This window comes from Tachypleus tridentatus, chromosome 6 (assembly GCF_004210375.1).
Source record: "Tachypleus tridentatus isolate NWPU-2018 chromosome 6, ASM421037v1, whole genome shotgun sequence".
Taxonomy (NCBI): Eukaryota; Metazoa; Arthropoda; class Merostomata; order Xiphosura; family Limulidae; genus Tachypleus; species Tachypleus tridentatus.
In genome coordinates this window covers 160,897,965-160,918,369 of record NC_134830.1, presented here as the reverse complement: position 1 = coordinate 160,918,369, position 20,405 = coordinate 160,897,965, and the positions used below count along the sequence as shown (strand labels likewise).

The 20,405-nt window shown below is 35.4% G+C and overlaps 1 protein-coding gene across 6 annotated transcripts in view; it reads left to right on the top strand.

Moving 5' to 3' along the window:
- The window catches only part of LOC143254308 (uncharacterized), a 405,605-nt gene that overhangs the window by 277,953 nt on the left and 107,247 nt on the right, over positions 1-20,405 (top strand). For all 6 annotated transcript variants that reach the window (XM_076509284.1, XM_076509279.1, XM_076509282.1 and 3 more), the window contains one exon: positions 3,753-3,947. In XM_076509284.1, the coding sequence (XP_076365399.1) occupies positions 3,753-3,947 (195 nt within the window). The remainder of the gene's footprint in view (positions 1-3,752; positions 3,948-20,405) is intronic.

The following is a 20,405-nucleotide window of genomic DNA, read 5'->3' as shown; positions in this document are numbered from 1 at the left end:
TTTCTTTGAATAGTTACGTCTCTGAGTTACGGTTTAATGATGTTTCGAATCATATTTCGTTTTTGATTTTGATTTATCGGCATATAAAAGGACATTTCTATACAATTACCCACATAAAGCACATGGAATATAACACGTTTTAAGCAGTCACAGAACATGATGAGCAAAGAGTTACAGAACAATACATATTTCTACCAAGTTAGTAACTTATGTAAAAATACACGTGCTAAATTCTACAAATTGACTTTAAAACGTCTGTATACTTTATACTTCTTTCGGGTTTTAACTCAAATTATCAGTATTGCTATTAGATAGTTGTTGTGTAGAAATATTTCCTGATAGATGAGCAACAGATGTACACGATATCGCATTAGCTTGCATAAACTAGTTGTAAGGCAGCCATGTTAGTCTTACGTGCACTCGCTAATGGCTAATCAACATATACGTCATTCAATACGGAAAGAACGTGCAAACGACTTATATGCTACTAAATAATCCATCATGTTACTATGCTGAGTTATTAAAAGGCTTTAAAAACGTGTAATTTCGGGGGGAGGGGGAGTCAGTGATCCCGTCTGAAATGTTTTTTATCATTTTATTTTAGTTAGCATTTTATAACGTTACTTTGTCAGTTCCAGCCTCATTTAGGCAATCGGATCATACAGTCCGTTAATAGAATGCGAGCTAACATTAAGGGAACCTCGTCCCCTCCAGTAATAACTTTAAAGAAATTCTAGGAGTGAAAGAGGAAGAAGAATATGTTATAACAAAGATTCAGATTAGGTGTCTGTATATTATTTCATGAGACTGAACAACTGTGATGGTTGAAATAAATGAATAAAAAAAGCCTGTTGTTTGATCGAAATAAAACAAGTCTCCAAACAGGAGTTATACATAAGGTCTACATTGTGCATATTAACTTATGACCAAATCATGAAGCAATAATTTTTGTTAAGAGCGTATATATAAGGGGAAAAACAAACACACAAAATGTCTACTTTCATCTTGTTTAGAGCAAAACCACATTCAGCTATCTGGTGTGTCCATCTCGCACAAAATGTCTACATTCATCTTGTTTAGAGCAAAACTACATTTAGCTGACTGGTGTGTCAATCTCACACAAAATGTCTACTTTCATCTTGTTTAGAGCAAAACCACATTCAGCTATCTGGTGTGTCCATCTCGCACAAAATGTCTACATTCATCTTGTTTAGAGCAAAACTACATTTAGCTGTCTGGTGTGTCAATCTCACATAAAATGTCTACTTTCATCTTGTTTAGAGCAAAACTACATTTAGCTGTCTGGTGTGTCAATCTCACATAAAATGTCTACTTTCATCTTATTTAGAGCAAAACCACATTAAGCTATCTGGTGTGTCAATCTCGCACAAAATGTCTACTTTCATCTTTTTTGGAGCAAAACCACATTCAACTATCTGGTGTGTCCATCTCGCACAAAATGTCTACTTTCATCTTGTTTAGAGCAAAACTACATTGAGCTATTTGGTGTGTCCATCTTGCACAAAATGTCTACTTTCATCTTATTTAGAGCAAAACCACATTAAGCTATCTGGTGTGTCAATCTCGCACAAAATGTCTACTTTCATCTTTTTTGGAGCAAAACCACATTCAACTATCTGGTGTGTCCATCTCGCACAAAATGTCTACTTTCATCTTGTTTAGAGCAAACCACATTGAGCTATCTGGTATGTCCATCTCGCACAAAATGTCTACTTTCATCTTGTTTAGAGCAAACCACATTGAGCTATCTGGTGTGTCCATCTCGCACAAAATGTCTCCTTTCATCTTGTTTAGAGCAAAACCACATTGAGCTATCTGGTGTGTCCATCTCGCACAAAATGTCTACTTTCATCTTGTTTAGAGCAAAACCACATTCAGCTGTCTGATGTGTCCATCTCAAGGACACACATCCCGGATCTTAACATTGTAAGTCCATAAACTTACAACTCTTGCACTGGCGGACATCTACATTCGAGAAGACATGTTCTCTGGTATCAGTAACATCTTGTTATTTACTTATCACTTACTTCTGTTTATATTTATGGTAAGTTTGAAGCTACCAAGACTACCGATACGTCATCTACAAACTTTAGAGCGCTGCCACAAAGGTCACCTGTATGCACTACGTGTGGTCACTTCAGAAAGATCTATCTATTCGTTATGTCTCACATGTATAATATTATTATGCAGCGTTAATAGTATGAACGTACACTGACTCGCATGTTCAGTCGAATAGGTCACATAACTTTACGCTTCATGAAGCTATTTTGGACATCACGGATCGACGTCCTTTAGGAAGAGTGCACACCGACTTCCATATACGAATTAACTGTTCGAATGATTTTCACGAGCATTTCTATGGATGATCGCGCAAAGCTGTCCTTAATTACAGCAGAGAGAAGGAACTAACCAATCAACAGCACCCACTCTTGTTTTGTTTTTTTCTCTAATTGAATACAGAGATTGGACTGTCATTCTTATAACGCACCCACGGTTCAAAAAGATGCGTTACGCGATTTTGTGGAACGGGACGCGAACCAAGGACTTTTCAATTTTATGCTAGCCACTAGATTCTATCCGGCACTCAAGTGCAAGAAAAGTAGGCCCGGCATGGCCAGGTGGGTTAAGGCGTTCGACTCGTAATCCGAGGGTCGCGGGTTCGAATCCCGGTCGCACCAAACATGCTCGCCCTCCCAGCTGTGGGGGCGTTATAATGTTACGGTCAATCCCACTATTCGTTGGTAAAAGAGTAGCCCAAAAGTTGGCGGTGGGTGGTGATGGCTAGCTGCCTTCCCCCTAGTCTTACACTGCTAGCCAGCCCAGATAGCCCTCGAGTAACTTTGCGCGAAATTCAAAAACAAACAAGCAAGCAAAAAAGTACCACACTGGTGCAAAGATAGAATATTTAAAACTGTTTAACAATCTAACTTAAAGTTTAATTTTATGTTTCTAACTGCTATTAGTTACAGCCGTATTTTTAAGTAGGAACTTGAAAGGAAACACCTTTCTGACTATGTTCAAATTTTTCTCAACGAAACATGTAATAAGGTGTGTTTGTGTGTTTTTCTTATAGCAAAGCCACATCGGCCTATCTGCGGAGCCCACCGAGGGGAATCAAACCCCTGATTTTAGCGTTTAGACATATCGCTGTACTAGTGGGGAGCATATGGCCTATCTGTACTCTGCCCACCACGGGTATCGAAACCCGGTTTCTAGCGTTGTAAGTCCGCAGACATACCGCTGAGCCAAGGGGGCGCCATGTAATAAGGACTGGCTTTTTATTGTATACAGAATATTAATACTAAACACTCAAGTAAAATAAAACAAAACGAAAAGGAAGAACTGCGTTTAAAACAACAAATTCAAATCTTTGGTGTTATAAACAAAAACAGGGCCAAACAAAACTAAAAAAAAAACGCTACACCAATTGAAAGGATCCCCATGTTACAGGCTATAATGTGAGATATAAAATTATCCTAGGTATTGGAGGTAGCTGAAAGGTAGGACCCACATTGAGGTCTGGATACACCGTCTATTATTCTTTACCACTGTTCGTTAGTCTCACATGAATAGTAATTAAATAATATATTTCTATTACTTTGGTTATTGCATTATTAAATTTGATTGTATTTTACTTGGCTATTCACTGTTGGTATTATATAAATGTGTGTGTGTGTATGTGTGTCTGAAATAGCATTTATTATATTTTTTCTTCATTTATTTGATATTAGACTCTGATGGTCAACATCATCAGAAAACCACAGTTGACAAGCCGAGTGTAATCTGTACCAAGAACAATTTTGACATCGTTGTCGAAACTACACAACCTGACCGTCAGCCTCCGGTTAACCGTGAATCACCCACCTCTACGGGAAAGTTTCCCGCGAGTTCTCCCTCAAACGACACATCACAAACTCAGACTTATGGTACGTACGTATGTGTATGGTATTTTATTTCTTTTAAATACTACGTGTTTAAGCCTTTTCACTGCTTTACTTACCCCTAATTTTTGTGTAACTATCTTTGAATAAAACAAATTCCTGAGTTGTTGTTAATTTTTGGTTTCGGGAAAAGAATATGACCGCATATATTCCAAGTTATAGCTGGTTTCTGTTTTGTTTTTTCACGCCCTGTTAACGTATCGTTTGATCGCTAGAACATTTAGTGACAAAGTAAAGCAAGCTCGTGCTGATATTCAGTGAACAGTGTTGTCAGCTGACACAACTTTAAATCCTTCTTTTGTTATTCTTTTAAAGCAGATGTGAAACACAATCGTTGAATAATGTATAACATATTATGGGGAGTCTCAAGAGGTCGTGGTCTTACCCTGTTGGTCTCAGCTTTTTGCAACTTTTGTTTTTCGCTTTATCTTTGACGTTTCTCAAAATGTCCCAGTTTTAATATTAAATTTCGTTAAAATCCATCCCATTTATCCTTGTCTTTTATAAAACTCCAATCAACTTTATCCTAACTTCTTATTGAGATCTTTGTCACTTATACTTACCTTTCTTCTTCTTAGTGAATCTCATATCTGTTTCCCACTCGTTCCACTTGGACTTCAATGTTTCCATTTCCTATTCCACTGAAAACTTTGAATTTAGAGTACGTTTTTTTCTGTATTAAACGTAGTTACTAATTTATCCTAAAGGGGGCCAAAAACCATCTGGAGGGGTCACCAGTTTTAATCACTCGCACCACTTAACAGTCATGTGCTATCTGTCAGTCAGTCAGTAGACACTAGAATGGCGTCACACAAGGAACGCTTAACGTTGCAATTTGTGCTATCGTGACATCAGTAAAATGTGCGCATGCCATGGATCACGAGAATAATTATGCACTGTGTAGGCTACAAAACAGAACGAGAAGTGAATTTCAGAAACAAGGCTTACAAATGTTAGTTACTCTTAATTTTGGTTTTATTTACTTATGAAACAAAACAAGAATGTCTAGTTACCAAATGATTTTTTCAATACCAACGAAACAATTTTTGGGTTTTTGTAGTAAATGGATTTTTCGAATATTTAACGTTACGTGCTACAGCGTGTAAAGTCTAATGCCTCACATACACAATTAATCAGTATTCATTTATAAAAATAAATTGGCAAACTTGGCCTTTTTCTGAATTAACTATATACGTACATATATATATATATATATATATCTGAGATGTAAGTGGCTTAAAAATATTAGAAAAATAAAACATATTTAATTTGTATTTAATGAAAACTAAATCCAGAGTTCAACCAAAAAGCAAAGATTCCAATTATCTATATAATTATAATATTATTGTCTGTTGTATGTCCGTGTAAATAATTATCTATATAAATGTAATATTACTGCCTGTTGTATGTCTGTGTAACTACTTATCTATATAAATATAATATCACTGTATATTGTATGTCCGTGTAACTTTTTATCTATATAAATATAATATTGCTGTCTCTTGTATGTCCGTGTAACTTCTTATCTATATAAATATAATATTACTGTCTGTTGTATGTCCGTATAACTACTTCACACCCTGTTTATTGATAATATGACATAAATGTTTATTAGATCCATCCAAAAACTTCAATTTGACTTGTTCTATTTTGAAGTTTTTATGGACATTTTGTGTTTTTTACAATTACGTATAAGGAAAGCAACTTTTCATATCCTGAGATAACCTTTCATTAATCATGAACTTACATACCTTCCATCCAGAGGACAGATGTTCTAGATAGTTTTAATCATGGCCTTGGTTAATATTTCACTAAATTCAAATATAAAATTGAACAATTTTTTTTTCCTTTTTTTAATCCCCGTAAACGAGTGAATTACATTTACATGCGTATTTAAAAACGTCATATGTGAATCTCGTTTGTGCCAGTGAAACTAACGTGAATTACGGATAGCTGTGATCGAGTTTACATTTATGATCTGTTTACAGTTTCTCACGTAACCTCCCGCAGAAAAGAGTTCCACAGAACATATATTTCTAATTTCATCGTTCACAACTCCAACTGTATCCCTACTTTTATTAAAATTCTCCTTACGTAGTCACGTTGTCTCAAATTTTCTTTACGTTGTCTTTATAATTTTCTTTTAAATTCTTCCTTATGTTGCCCTTACTTTTATTGAAATCATCCTTATGTTGTCCTTACTTTTATTAAAACTCTCCTTATGTTGTCCTTACTTTTATTAAAACTCTCCTTTTGTTGTCCTTACTTTTATTAAAACTCTCCTTATGTTGTCCTTACATTTATTAAAACCCTCTCTAAGTTGTCCTTGCTTTTGTTAAAACTCTCCTTATGTTGTCCTTACTTTTAGTAAAACCCTCCTTAAGTAGTCCTTACTTTTATTGAAATCATCCTTATGTTATCTTTACTTATATTGAAATCATCCTTATGTTATCTTTACTTATATTGAAATCATTCTTAAGTTGTCCTTACTTTTATTAAAACTCTTCTTATGTTGTCCTTACTTTTATTAAAATTCTCCTTATGCTGTCCTTACTTTTATTGAAATCATCCTTATGTTATCTTTACTTATATTGAAATCATCCTTAAGTTGTCCTTACTTTTATTAAAACTCTCCTTATGTCGTCCTTACTTTTATTAAAACCCTCCTTATGTCGTCCTTACTTTTATTAAAACCCTCCTTATGTTGTCCTTACTTTTATTAAAACTCTCCTTATGTTGTCCTTACTTTTATTAAAACCCTCTTTAAGTTGTCCTTACTTTTATTAAAACCCTCTTTATGTTGTCCTTACTTTTATTAAAACCCTTTTTATGTTGTCCTTACTTTTATTAAAACCTTCTTTATGTTGTCCTTACTTTTATTAAAACCCTCTTTAAGTTGTCCTTACTTTTATTAAAACCCTCCTTATGTTGTCCTTACTTTTATTAAAACTCTCCTTATGTTGTCCTTACTTTTATTAAAACCCTCTTTATGTTGTCCTTACTTTTATTAAAACCCTCTTTATGTTGTCTTTACTTTTATTAAAGCCCTTTTTATGTTGTTCTTACTTTTATTAAAACCCTCTTTATGTTGTCCTTACTTTTATTAAAACCCTCTTTAAGTTGTCCTTACTTTTATTAAAACCCTTTTTATGTTGTCCTTACTTTTATTAAAGCCCTCTTTAAGTTGTCCTTACTTTTATTAAAACCCTTTTTATGTTGTCCTTACTTTTATTAAAACCCTCTTTATGTTGTCCTTACTTTAGTAAAACCCTCTTTATGTTGTCCTTACTTTTATTAACATTCTTACTGTTCTTTACTCTTACTTTTTCAAGTCATCCATTGTTAAACTGTTTTTAAAATACTTCCCTTTTCTCTTACTTTATCCCTGAGAGAACTTTCTACTTTTCCTTACTTGTTAGAAAATGTTTAATCTTAAAGTGTATAACGTGTTTTTTTTCTCCTAACAGGCACGATCTAATGGAATATAATACTTCGTTTTGTCAAGCCGTTCCTAGTTATAAAATGATAGGCCAGAAGGAAGGCAGCTAGCTCGTCAATACCCATCCACCACAAACTCATGGGTTACTTTAATCGAATAATAAGATTTGACCGTTACTCTTATAACACAACCACGGTCAAAATATGTAGAGCATGATTTTCTGCTTTTTTTTTTGGGGGGGGGGTAGAATAATTGGATTCGAATAACTACGAAACCTCGGTTAAACCACTGAGCAGCGGACAGACTGGTTTCAACACTAAACACCTTATAACACATTCGAACTAGTATCCATATTAACTTCTGATAAAAGCAAACTACCTACTTAGGCCACAACTAAAAGAATCTACTCAATAGAAACACAGTTTGTGAGATAAAGTATTCAGACTATCCTATTCCGACCAAACTAAACACGTTGTTTCGTTAGAACAGTATCGATGGCCCAGCATGGCCAAGTGGATTGAGGCGTTCGACTCATAATCTGAGGGTCGCGGGTTCGAATCCCTCGTTGCACTAAACATGCTCGCCCTTTTAGCCTTGGAAGCGTTATAATGTGACGGTCAATCCCACTATTCGTTGGTAAAAGAGTAGCCCAAGAGTTGGCGGTGGGTTGTGAAGACTAGCTACCTTCCCTCTAGTCTTACACTGCTAAATTAGGGACGGCTAGCACAGATACCCCTCGTGTAGCTTTGCGTGAAATTCGAGAAATAATTAAATATTTTAAATTTGATCAATTGTTTTCTGATTGAGCGACAGAATTGTTTTTTTATTATTTTATCAATAAAAATTTGCAACCATCAGAAGGTCATGTTACGGTAGGTTCAGTTAGCGATCAGTATATCAATTTACACCGGGTTAAGTATATGACCTGAAGATGACCTAGGAAGGTCTAAACGTTGTTCTCTCCTTATCAGTAAAAGTGTCAATACCCATACCAGCCGTTTTGAGATACATTTTTACTTCAAGTGGATTTCTCGTCATCAAGAACTTACATCACTTTCCATGACGGTTAACATTCACACCTTGTTAAATATTTTGTGTGTGTGTGACGATTTTCCTTCTGAAAAAAAAAATCAATCTTACTAGACCCTGTAAAAATAAACCTAAGAGTATGGTAAACAAACTTTTTTTTCAAAACTATCAACTCCTTATTTTATTTTACGTAGAATAAATAACCTCTGTGATAAGGGCAATCTATCTCGTGCTCCTGGTGCGTTCGTGACGATTATGTTTAATACGCTGCAGGAGGCCGACGTGGAGGTCTTCTCCAAACACGATCACCACCAGACAGGTGACAACCACACTGTCCTGATGTTCGTTACCTCACGATTACACATGACATTCCATGTTGATGTGATTTCTGCTTTTCGCCCTTAACCCACGAATTGGGGTCCAAGGAAGAAAAACCTACAAATATAATATGAGCAAAAACCAACAACAGAATCACTGCTGGACGAATCCGCCAGCAAGACATCACTGTAAGTCGATGTCAAACATTCTATTGGACGAATCCGCCAGCAAGACATCACTGTAAGTCGATGTCAAACATTCTATTGGGCGAATCCGCCAGAACAATGACACTGTAAATCAACATAAAACGTTATGTTGAACAAATCCTCCAGTAGGGGCCTGCCATGGCCAGGTGTGGTTAAGACGTTCGACTCGTAATCTGAGGGTCGCGGGTTCGAATCCTGGTCGTACCAAACATGCTCGCCCTTTCAGCCGTGGGGGCGTTATAATGTCACGGTCAATCCCACTATTTGTTGGTAAAAGAGTAGCCCAAGAGTTGGCGGTGGGTGGTGATGACTAGCTGCCTTTCCTCTGGTCTTACACTGCTAAATTAGGGACGGCTAGCACAGATAGCCCTTGAGTAGCTTTGTGCGAAATTAAAAACAAAACAAACAATCCTCCAGTAGGACGTGACAATAAAGAAATATCAAACGTTTTGTCAGATGGATCCAACAGAACAATAGGCTAAAAATTCTTTTGAATTTTAGGTACAAAAATCAGTAAAGGGTACTGTAAAAAGTTAAATGCTTTAACAAAACAAAAACAAGTGTCACCATCTCGCCTATTGAAATTTTTCTCTCCATCCCTGGATTATCGTTAAATGCAAACCATAGTTCTGACAAACAATTTTAACCAAACAAAGTTCTTGGAAGTTGTCATTTGTTCACAGCCTTCTTCTGCGATCTCTCGGAGGTTCAGAGGCAAATTTGATTATTTTAAACACTAAAATTCGGGATTCGATACACGCGATGGGCATACTTTGCGCTTAAAAATAAATATTTTGTCTGCAGCTCACTCTTTGGTTGTATTTAAATCATTTTCTTTGTTTCTACAACATATTATGGTTCGTATTTCTACGTGTCTGATGCTCAGTGCTATTTATTCTTTATCGCAAAAACAGTATATGTCCTTCAGTGTTTATAATTTATAAAAAAAATACACTGCAAAGTGTTTAACTTTGGTAACTTGCGACATAGAACAATCAGGTTAATGCGGTGTTAGATTCACATTTACTCAACTAGCCTGATTTGTTTATTGAAATACATTTTGCCTGTAACGAGAAACCCACTTGAAATAAAGATGTATCTCAGAACGGCTGGTATCAGTAAGCCCCGGCATGGCCAGGTGGGTTAAGGCATTCGACTCGTAATCTGAGGGTCGCGAGTTCGAATCCCCGTCGCACCAAACATGTTCTCCCTTTCAGTGGTGGGGGTGTTATAATGTGACGATCAATCTCACTATTCGTTGGTAAAAGAGTAGCCCAAGAGTTGGCGGTGGATTGTGATGAATAGCTACTTTTCCTCTGGTCTTACACTGCTAAATTAGGGACGGCTACCACAGATAGCCCTTGAGTAGCTTTGAGCGAAATTAAAAATAAACAAACCAAACCTTATCAGTTATTATGGTAATACCCATACCAGCCATTCTGAGATACATTAAGCTTTGAGTGTTGCTGGTTTTTGTTTTGTTTCTCTTTTTGCTGTTAGAGATGGGGTTGCGAGGTTATGTCTATTGGCACGTGAGTAGTGCCATGCTATTTTGAAAACCAAAACAAATATTCAGTCTACTTTCACAACAAGTCCAAATACAAGATCGAGCCTTTGTCCAAATCTATGCTTCTACCACAATTGTTTCAAATGCTAGAAAGCTACTTTTCGTACATTTGTCAACAGATCTAGATAGTTTTAGAGCACATTTAGCAATAGCACAACAGCTTTACAACTGTTTTAGATTAAATGAGCAGTAAGAAAAAACACAATAATATTATCATTCGTCTTGTTTTCCTTTGTTTGTTAACCACAAGGCTACTCAGTGGGCTATTTATGCTGTGCCAATCATGTGTATCGAAGCCTGGGTGTTAACATTATAACTTATAAACAAGCCTTCGACTTGCCGCTGAGTCACTGTGGGGGGGGGCTCTTATATTTATTTAATTGGTAAAACTTATCAAAAAAAATACAGAGAAAAACCGAAACGAAACAAAGCTTACACGGACTAATGCTGTGTTAGTTTTCATCAGGACAAAACAGTAGTGATAATAAATTTAAAAAAAAATACAGAGAAAAACCGAAACGAAACAAAGCTTACATGGACTAATGCTGTGTTAGTTTTCATCAGGACAAAACAGTAGTGATAATAAATTAAAATAAAAATACAGAGAAAAACCGAAACGAAACAAAGCTTACATGGACTAATGCTGTGTTAGTTTTCATCAGGACAAAACAGCAGACATTAAGAAGAAACGTATACGTCTTCCAACACCAAATTCAGGTTTCTATACCTGTAGTGGGCAGAGTACAGGTAGCCCACAGTGTGTGTACGCTTTAGGCTAAACAACATGATAAGTGTGTAAATACATAACAAGGTCCACAATCTCTCTATATTTGTTTTTAAATTTTTGCTTTTTGTAGTACAGGAGATACACGTATGGAACTTTTGTTGTGTGTGTATTTTGTAACCACTTGTTTGAGCCGTTGCGTCACCTACTAAAATGTGTTTCTTATAAACTTGTGTTAAATGTGCTTCACGTTAACCTCTAAATGATCATCTGATTACTAACGTAATACGTTTAATGCATACAATATTACGAGAAAGTAATAATAAATCTTGCAGTAGCAGAGCGGTTATATGTACTGAAAATGATTGTTGAGAAGAACGGATCTCTTGTTCATCACTCTTCCACAGTCCCTGCCTCTGACTCGCTATGATAATCCATCCAATCAATACTACTCTTGTCATGAGTTCACGAAACACCTGACGTTCTTATCTGGTGGCTTAATGACGTCAGCGTTACCGGAAGCCATTTCAATTCTGGGGTTCCTCATATTGCGGGGAGTGAAGAAGGAAAATGTAATATCTATAACATAATCCCCGTTAGTAGAGGGAAAAAAATCATTTCCGCTTAATCTGTGTTTGAGATTAAGTAGATGTCAGAAACTTTTTTGAGTTCCTTTAGGGCGTGTCGGATTTGTTACGCCTAAAAATGGTCACGATTGCTTAAAAGTCGTGTCCAAACACTTGTACGTGTGCCACCGAACCAGAGAAACAACAGTGTTAAGAGGCGTTCTTGAGGTTTCTTTTTTATATAAAACTTCCAATTACCTCTAGACTGTTCATGTCTACGTATCCAACTATGGGTTTGGGTTAGGCCTAAAATTTATAGATAGTTTCCATTCAAGATAAACAGATTACAGAAATCATTCGTCTGGTATTATTCCTTGAATACGTTACTACGTACACGTATTAAATATTCTAAACCTTACTTTAGCTTTTGAAATCTCAAGTTATATTAACTCTTGTACGTTCTTTTATAGAATGAATGGTCGTGGCTTTAGTTATATTAACTCTTGTACGTTCTTTTATAGAATGGATGGTCGTGGCTTCTTATTTTTAACAGTTATCTAATAAAACTGTGCTACGTAAGTGTTCAAGTAATTTCTTTTGTATATAAAAATAGCCATTTTATTTCATACATATAGTACCCTCCTTATAGAGGATTACCACTTTTCATGTTTTGCCATACTTTTGTTTCATACATATAGTACCTTCCTTATAGAGGATTACCACTTTTCATGTTTTACCATACTTTTGTTTCATACATATAGTACCTTCCTTATAGAGGATTACCACTTTTCATGTTTTACCATACTTTTGTTTCATACATATAGTACCTTCCTTATAAAGGATTACCACTTTTCATGTTTTACCATACTTTTGTTTCATACATATAGTACCTTCCTTATAGAGGATTACCACTTTTCATGTTTTACCATACTTTTGTTTCATACATATAGTACCTTCCTTATAGAGGATTACCACTTTTCATGTTTTACCATACTTTTGTTTCATACATATAGTACCTTCCTTATAGAGGATTACCACTTTCATGTTTTACCATACTTTTGTTTCATACATATAGTACCTTCCTTATAGAGGATTACCACTTTTCATGTTTTACCATACTTTTGTTTCATACATATAGTACCTTCCTTATAGAGGATTACCACTTTTCATGTTTTACCATACTTTTGTTTCATACATATAGTACCTTCCTTATAGAGGATTACCACTTTTCATGTTTTACCATACTTTTGTTTCATACAAATAGTACCTTCCTTATAGAGGGATTACCACTTTTCATGTTTTACCATACTTTTGTTTCATACATATAGTACCTTCCTTATAGAGGATTACCACTTTTCATGTTTTACCATACTTTTGTTTCATACATATAGTACCTTCCTTATAGAGGATTACCACTTTTCATGTTTTACCATACTTTTATTTCATACATATAGTACCTTCCTTATAGAGGATTACCACTTTTCATGTTTTACCATACTTTTGTTTCATACATATAGTACCTTCCTTATAGAGGATTACCACTTTTCATGTTTTACCATACTTTTGTTTCATACATATATTACCTTCCTTATAGAGGATTACCACTTTTCATGTTTTACCATACTTTTGTTTCATACATATAGTACCTTCCTTATGGAGGATTACCACTTTTCATGTTTTACCACACTTTTGTTTCATACATATAGTACCTTCCTTATGGAGGATTACCACTTTTCATTTTTTACCATACTTTTGTTTCATACATATAGTGCCTTCCTTATAGAGGATTACCACTTTTCATGTTTTACCATACTTTTGTTTATACATATAGTGCCTTCCTTATAGAGGATTACAACTTTTCATGTTTTACCATACTTTTGTTTATACATATAGTGCCTTCCTTATAGAGGATTACAACTTTTCATGTTTTACCATACTTTTGTTTCATACATATAGTACCTTCCTTATAGAGGATTACCACTTTTCATGTTTTACCATACTTTTGTTTCATACATATAGTACCTTCCTTATAGAGGATTACCACTTTTCATGTTTTACCATACTTTTGTTTCATACATATAGTACCTTCCTTATAGAGGATTACCACTTTTCATGTTTTACCATACTTTTGTTTCATACATATAGTACCTTCCTTATAGAGGATTACCACTTTTCATGTTTTACCATACTTTTGTTTCATACATATAGTACCTTCCTTATAGAGGATTACCACTTTTCATGTTTTACCATACTTTTGTTTCATACATATAGTACCTTCCTTATAGAGGATTACCACTTTTCATGTTTTACCATACTTTTGTTTCATACATATAGTACCTTCCTTATAGAGGATTACCACTTTCATGTTTTACCATACTTTTGTTTCATACATATAGTACCTTCCTTATAGAGGATTACCACTTTTCATGTTTTACCATACTTTTGTTTCATACATATAGTACCTTCCTTATAGAGGATTACCACTTTTCATGTTTTACCATACTTTTGTTTCATACAAATAGTACCTTCCTTATAGAGGATTACCACTTTTCATGTTTTACCATACTTTTGTTTCATACATATAGTACCTTCCTTATAGAGGATTACCACTTTTCATGTTTTACCATACTTTTGTTTCATACATATAGTACCTTCCTTATAGAGGATTACCACTTTTCATGTTTTACCATACTTTTGTTTCATACATATAGTACCTTCCTTATAGAGGATTACCACTTTTCATGTTTTACCATACTTTTGTTTCATACATATAGTACCTTCCTTATAGAGGATTACCACTTTTCATGTTTTACCATACTTTTGTTTCATACATATAGTACCTTCCTTATGGAGGATTACCACTTTTCATGTTTTACCACACTTTTGTTTCATACATATAGTACCTTCCTTATGGAGGATTACCACTTTTCATGTTTTACCATACTTTTGTTTCATACATATAGTACCTTCCTTATGGAAGATTACCACTTTTCATGTTTTACCATACTTTTGTTTCATACATATAGTACCTTCCTTATAGAGGATTACCACTTTTCATGTTTTACCATAATTTTGTTTCATACATATAGTACCTTCCTTATAGAGGATTACCACTTTTCATGTTTTACCATACTTTTGTTTCATACATATAGTACCTTCCTTATGGAAGATTACAACTTTTCATGTTTTACCATACTTTTGTTTCATACATATAGTACCTTACTTATAGAGGATTACCACTTTTCATGTTTCACCATACTTTTGTTTCATACATATAGTACCTTACTTATAGAGGATTACCACTTTTCATGTTTTACCATACTTTTGTTTCATACATATAGTACCTTCCTTATAGAGGATTACCACTTTTCATGTTTTACCATACTTTTGTTTCATACATATAGTACCTTCTTTATAGAGGATTACCACTTTTCATGTTTTACCATACTTTTGTTTCATACATATAGTACCTTCCTTATAGGGGATTACCACTTTTCATGTTTTACCATACTTTTGTTTCATACATATAGTACCTTCCTTATAGGGGATTACCACTTTTCATGTTTTACCATACTTTTGTTTCATACATATAGTACCTTCTTTATAGAGGATTACCACTTTTCATGTTTTACCATACTTTTGTTTCATACATATAGTACCTTCCTTATAGGGGATTACCACTTTTCATGTTTTACCATACTTTTGTTTCATACATATAGTACCTTCCTTATAGAGGATTACCACTTTTCATGTTTTACCATACTTTTGTTTCATACAAATAGTACCTTCCTTATAGAGGATTACCACTTTTCATGTTTTACCATACTTTTGTTTCATACATATAGTACCTTCCTTATAGAGGATTACCACTTTTCATGTTTTACCATACTTTTGTTTCATACATATAGTACCTTCCTTATAGAGGATTACCACTTTTCATGTTTTACCATACTTTTGTTTCATACATATAGTACCTTCCTTATGGAAGATTACAACTTTTCATGTTTTACCATACTTTTGTTTCACACATATAGTACCTTCCTTATAGAGGATTACCACTTTTCATGTTTTACCATACTTTTGTTTCATACATATAGTACCCTCCATATAGAGGATTACCACTTTTCATGTTTTACCATACTTTTGTTTCATACATATAGTACCTTCCTTATAGAGGATTACCACTTTTCATGTTTTACCATACTTTTGTTTCATACATATAGTACCTTCCTTATAGAGGATTACCACTTTTCATGTTTTACCATACTTTTGTTTTATACATACAGTACCTTCTATATATTAATTATTTTATATTTTCAAATCGTATTTTATCAAAATATTTCTCTACTTGTGTACAATACTTGCTTTGTTTGTTGTTTTTGTACATCGTCTATGTTTCGCAACGTTTTCATTTTCAAAGACTCCGAGTCATCCAGCTGAGGAAATAACGTTCGTTCTGTCAGACTGCAGTTTGTGCTTGAAAATGACATGACGAATCTAAACCAAACGGCCGTTTGATTGCTCGTGTGGACTAGCCTTCAACATACTTACATATTTATGAGTATAAAACTTTAACGATTGGCTCGCCTCAGGGGTTACATTTCTATATAAATATTGTACAATTAGGCTTAGGCGGTCATTTATAACTCGCTTTATGGAGCAAAGATAAAATAAGTAGTGAGAAGAGATCGGTTAATAAGATATGCCTCTTTTCAGTTGACTTCAAGATGTTTGTTTTTAATTTCGCGCAAAGCTACACGAAGGCTATCTGCGCAGGTCTGTGTTAATTAAGGTATCACAACACAAGTGCTTGTGACTTTTAAAGACGTGCTAACTCCGACCCCAAAGATCGCAATATTTTGGTCCCTCTGACATTAATTTCCAATTTAAAAGACCCAAATATCTATAACCAATGTATACAGTTATGGACTTTAGAGCACATTTCTTTAAATGTCACGTTTTAGTCTAAATGTTTTATTGTTATTAAACTTTCATTTTATTGTTCTTTGGGACATTCCGTGAGATGTCGTTGTCTCCTTGGCTTGAACGTCCTTCAGTAAGTGGTACAACATTTCACAGAATTTTTTAAGTTTGCAACAAACAGTTAGTGCTGCTGAACTGATCGTTAAGAGAACGCTTTGAATTTATAGATGCGGGCTCTCAATGTATACCACCAGCGGACATTTCTTAGTGGTTTGGTTTGAATTTTGCGCAAAGCTTTACGAGGGCTATTTACGCTAGACGCCTCTAGCGTCTAGCAGTGAAAATTTAGCAGTGAAAGCCTAGATAGAAAGTAGCTTGTCATCACCACCCACCGCCAACTCTTTGGCTGCTCTTTTACCAACAAATAGTGGGATTGACTCCCACATTATAATGCCCACACGGCTGAAAGGGCAAGTATGTTTTGTGAGACGTGGTTTTAAATTCACTACCACCGACTGCGAGTAGAGAGCGGTAACCAACTGGTCATGCAAGGCCATACATATTTCTTAGTGTATTTCACCAGTGAATATTTCTACTTATGTAGTTGGGCCCCTGAGTATCTGTTTTTGTCTCTGATCGTACTCTGCATCAAGACCTAAAACCTTCTGTCTGATTGAAAAACTTAATCAGTTGTAATGTTCCTAATAGTTCAGTCATTCCTTCCTACACGTAGTAGTGGGTTAAACTTTAGAGATCTCCTTTGTAAATGATTCTTTGAAGTTGATAAAGTTGATAGTGTAGTTATTTGGAGATTTAACTTGCCAGTATAACTTTTAAAACAAAACAAGTACCACTGTGGGTGGGATGGGGAGTGGGCTTACCATCATTGTTACTGTTGTCTCCGTCCGTGGCTTGGACTTGTCAGCAAATATTTTAAAATGTTAAATGGATTAAAGGTCAAGTCTTTTTTACCCTACGTGGTTTTATAACATCATGAATGTGCTTTAAAATGTTTGTAGGTTTAAATGTCAATTACTGCATGCAGGAAGCTACTTTGAGATTATCGGGGGGTACTTCCCCCTCGTTGTTTTGTTATTTTGTGAAGGTGCTTTTAAAAGACTACCTGTACGTACGAGCACTGTATATTGTATTCAACAAACTTTCTCAAAATTCCTAGTGGGGGATTTTTCTTAGTTGTAGTTTCTGCTATCGTTGGCAACAGGTTGATTTCGTCGACATACGTTGAAAAGCCCGTAGTCGAAAATAATTAAAGTAAAACATTAAATACTGCAGGGGAAAACGCAATGTTGAGATTTTTCGTGTTTTGTTTTTCACTGCTTTGTTGAATTTAATAACATAATTATGTAAGCTGCTAATTGTGGAACGGCCCCTTAAATTATCTCAAGACTGCTGATATGGGTGTTAAAGCTTTTATTAAAATAAAGTAGAGAACAGCGTTTCGACCTTTTTAGATCATCTTCAGGTTAACTGTCTTCTCTACTTTATTTTAATAAAAGTTTTAATACTCATATCTTGAGATACATTTGTACTTCAAGTAGGTTTCTCTTCATCACGAACTCCAACGTTAACTGAAAATCGCTGGTGATATGTCACACAAATACGTGTTATAACACTCGCTGGCTTAGCTGTTAGTTCCTTATCTTGAACGGTATTTTACTACGAGAAGTGTCATACGATTACAGTAAAACGTCTGTGTTAAGAAAGCTTTCTGGAAACCTCTTCATTTCACGTCACTTATTGCTTAGAAATATAGTTAGGAAGTTGTAAAAAATAGATACGATATAATTTGTTGTCGAGGAATCTCATGGAGCCGTAAGTTTGTGTTCACGCACGAGAGTCATCCGTTATGTTATGTGTGTGTGTGTGTGTTTTCTTCTAACAAAGCCACATTGGGCTGTCTTCTGAGTCCAAGTCATCCGTTATGCTATAAGAATACTGAAACCAGGTTAAAATATAGTATGATTTAAATTTGAAATAATGCAGAAAGTTTGCAGTTCCGTTATTGTTACCGCAAAAACGCACTCCGCACGTTGGGTTGTGGTTTTGCTGTAAGAACGATAATACAGACCTACGATTATTTTATTACCTTGAATTTTGTTACATGTTCTTCGACAATTCCCGTACGATGAATTCGAAAACGATATCCATTTTTCTCCATCGCGTACAGGTCCACCAGTAGCACAGCGGCATATCTGCGGACTCACGCTGCTAGAAACCCGGTTTTAATATCCGTGGTGGGCAAAGCACAGGTAGCCCATTGTGTAGGTTTGTGCTTTGTTCCAAACAAGCAGACAATCCATCGCGTACTGATTTTTCACAAAACGTCATACGTACTTTTACATAAGTGAATCAGTTTCGTTGAAATCGGGTCACATTTTGTTAGGCTTAAAATGTCGACAACTACTGGCCGTAGATTTCTCTAGACCAATCGCGACGCGAGTCTTATCGATCGTTTTGAAACCAAGACATAATAATAATAAAAGTTATTTAACTTCCCGATTTGTAGAAAACATCCTTACGTCACAGAAAAGAACAAAAGTATTATTTTCAAAATCTGCTCAGCTGAGTTATGGAAAATCTGTTATTAAAACCAAACAGCTTTTGTGAATTTTTGAATTTGCAGATCTGTGTAACTAAATTCTACTATTCGTTCAGTCAGACAAGATTATATTCTCGAAGGTACACAGTAAGGTATGCGTACTCTTTTCATCGCGGAAAGGCCCGGCATGGCCAGGTGGTTAAGGCACTCGACTCGTAATCCGAGGGATCGCGGGTTCGAATCCCCCTCACACCAAACATGCTCGCCCTTTCAGCCGTGGGGACGTTATAATGTGACGGTCAGTCTCACTATTCGTTGGTAAAAGAGTAGCCCAAGAGCTGGCGGTGGGTGGTGATGATTAGCTGCCTTCCCTCCAGCCTTACAATGCACAGTTAGAGACGGCTAGCGCAGATAGTCCTCGTGTAGCTTTTGGCCAAATGCAAAACAAACCAAACCATCGTGTAAAATCTAACCCCTGAATTTAGCACTCACGGCCAGACGAAATAATCCGAAAGTTAGCGATGGATGCTCTTGACAGTTTTGCGCAGATAGCCTGTGTCTAGCAAAAATTCCCGTAAAATACGACAAAAATACTTCAAAATATGTTGATTCAAATTCTCTGAGTCTTTGCCCAATATTTATACTTACTATTAACTGTCGAACAAAATATGGCACCCGCGAGCAATCATAGGTTCTTTCTTCTTTTAGGAAAGATACATAAATAACATTCAAGTCTCTTATCAGAAAGCAGGAAGTATATATCTACACTATTCATCCATGGCCAATGAAGCCCTTCTGTTTAGATTCGGGGAGTGTCAAACCAGTCAAATAAAGTAAATACACACACTAGAAATACACCCACCCCTTGGCGTAGATCTTGTTTATGACCTTCCGTGTGGCCTTGAACTTTAGCCTTCATAAGCTTCACTGTAGGTGAAAGAAAGAGAGAGAGAGAAAAAAAGGCAGTGTGAGACAGAAAGTAAACGTGTGTGGTTACATTCGTGTTAAAATAATTTTAACCTGTGAACCTGTGCTAGGTGAAGTATCAGTTGTTGTTTTTCACCATTCGACGTTGAGGAAAGAGTTGAATAATCTATGACACGTACAAACT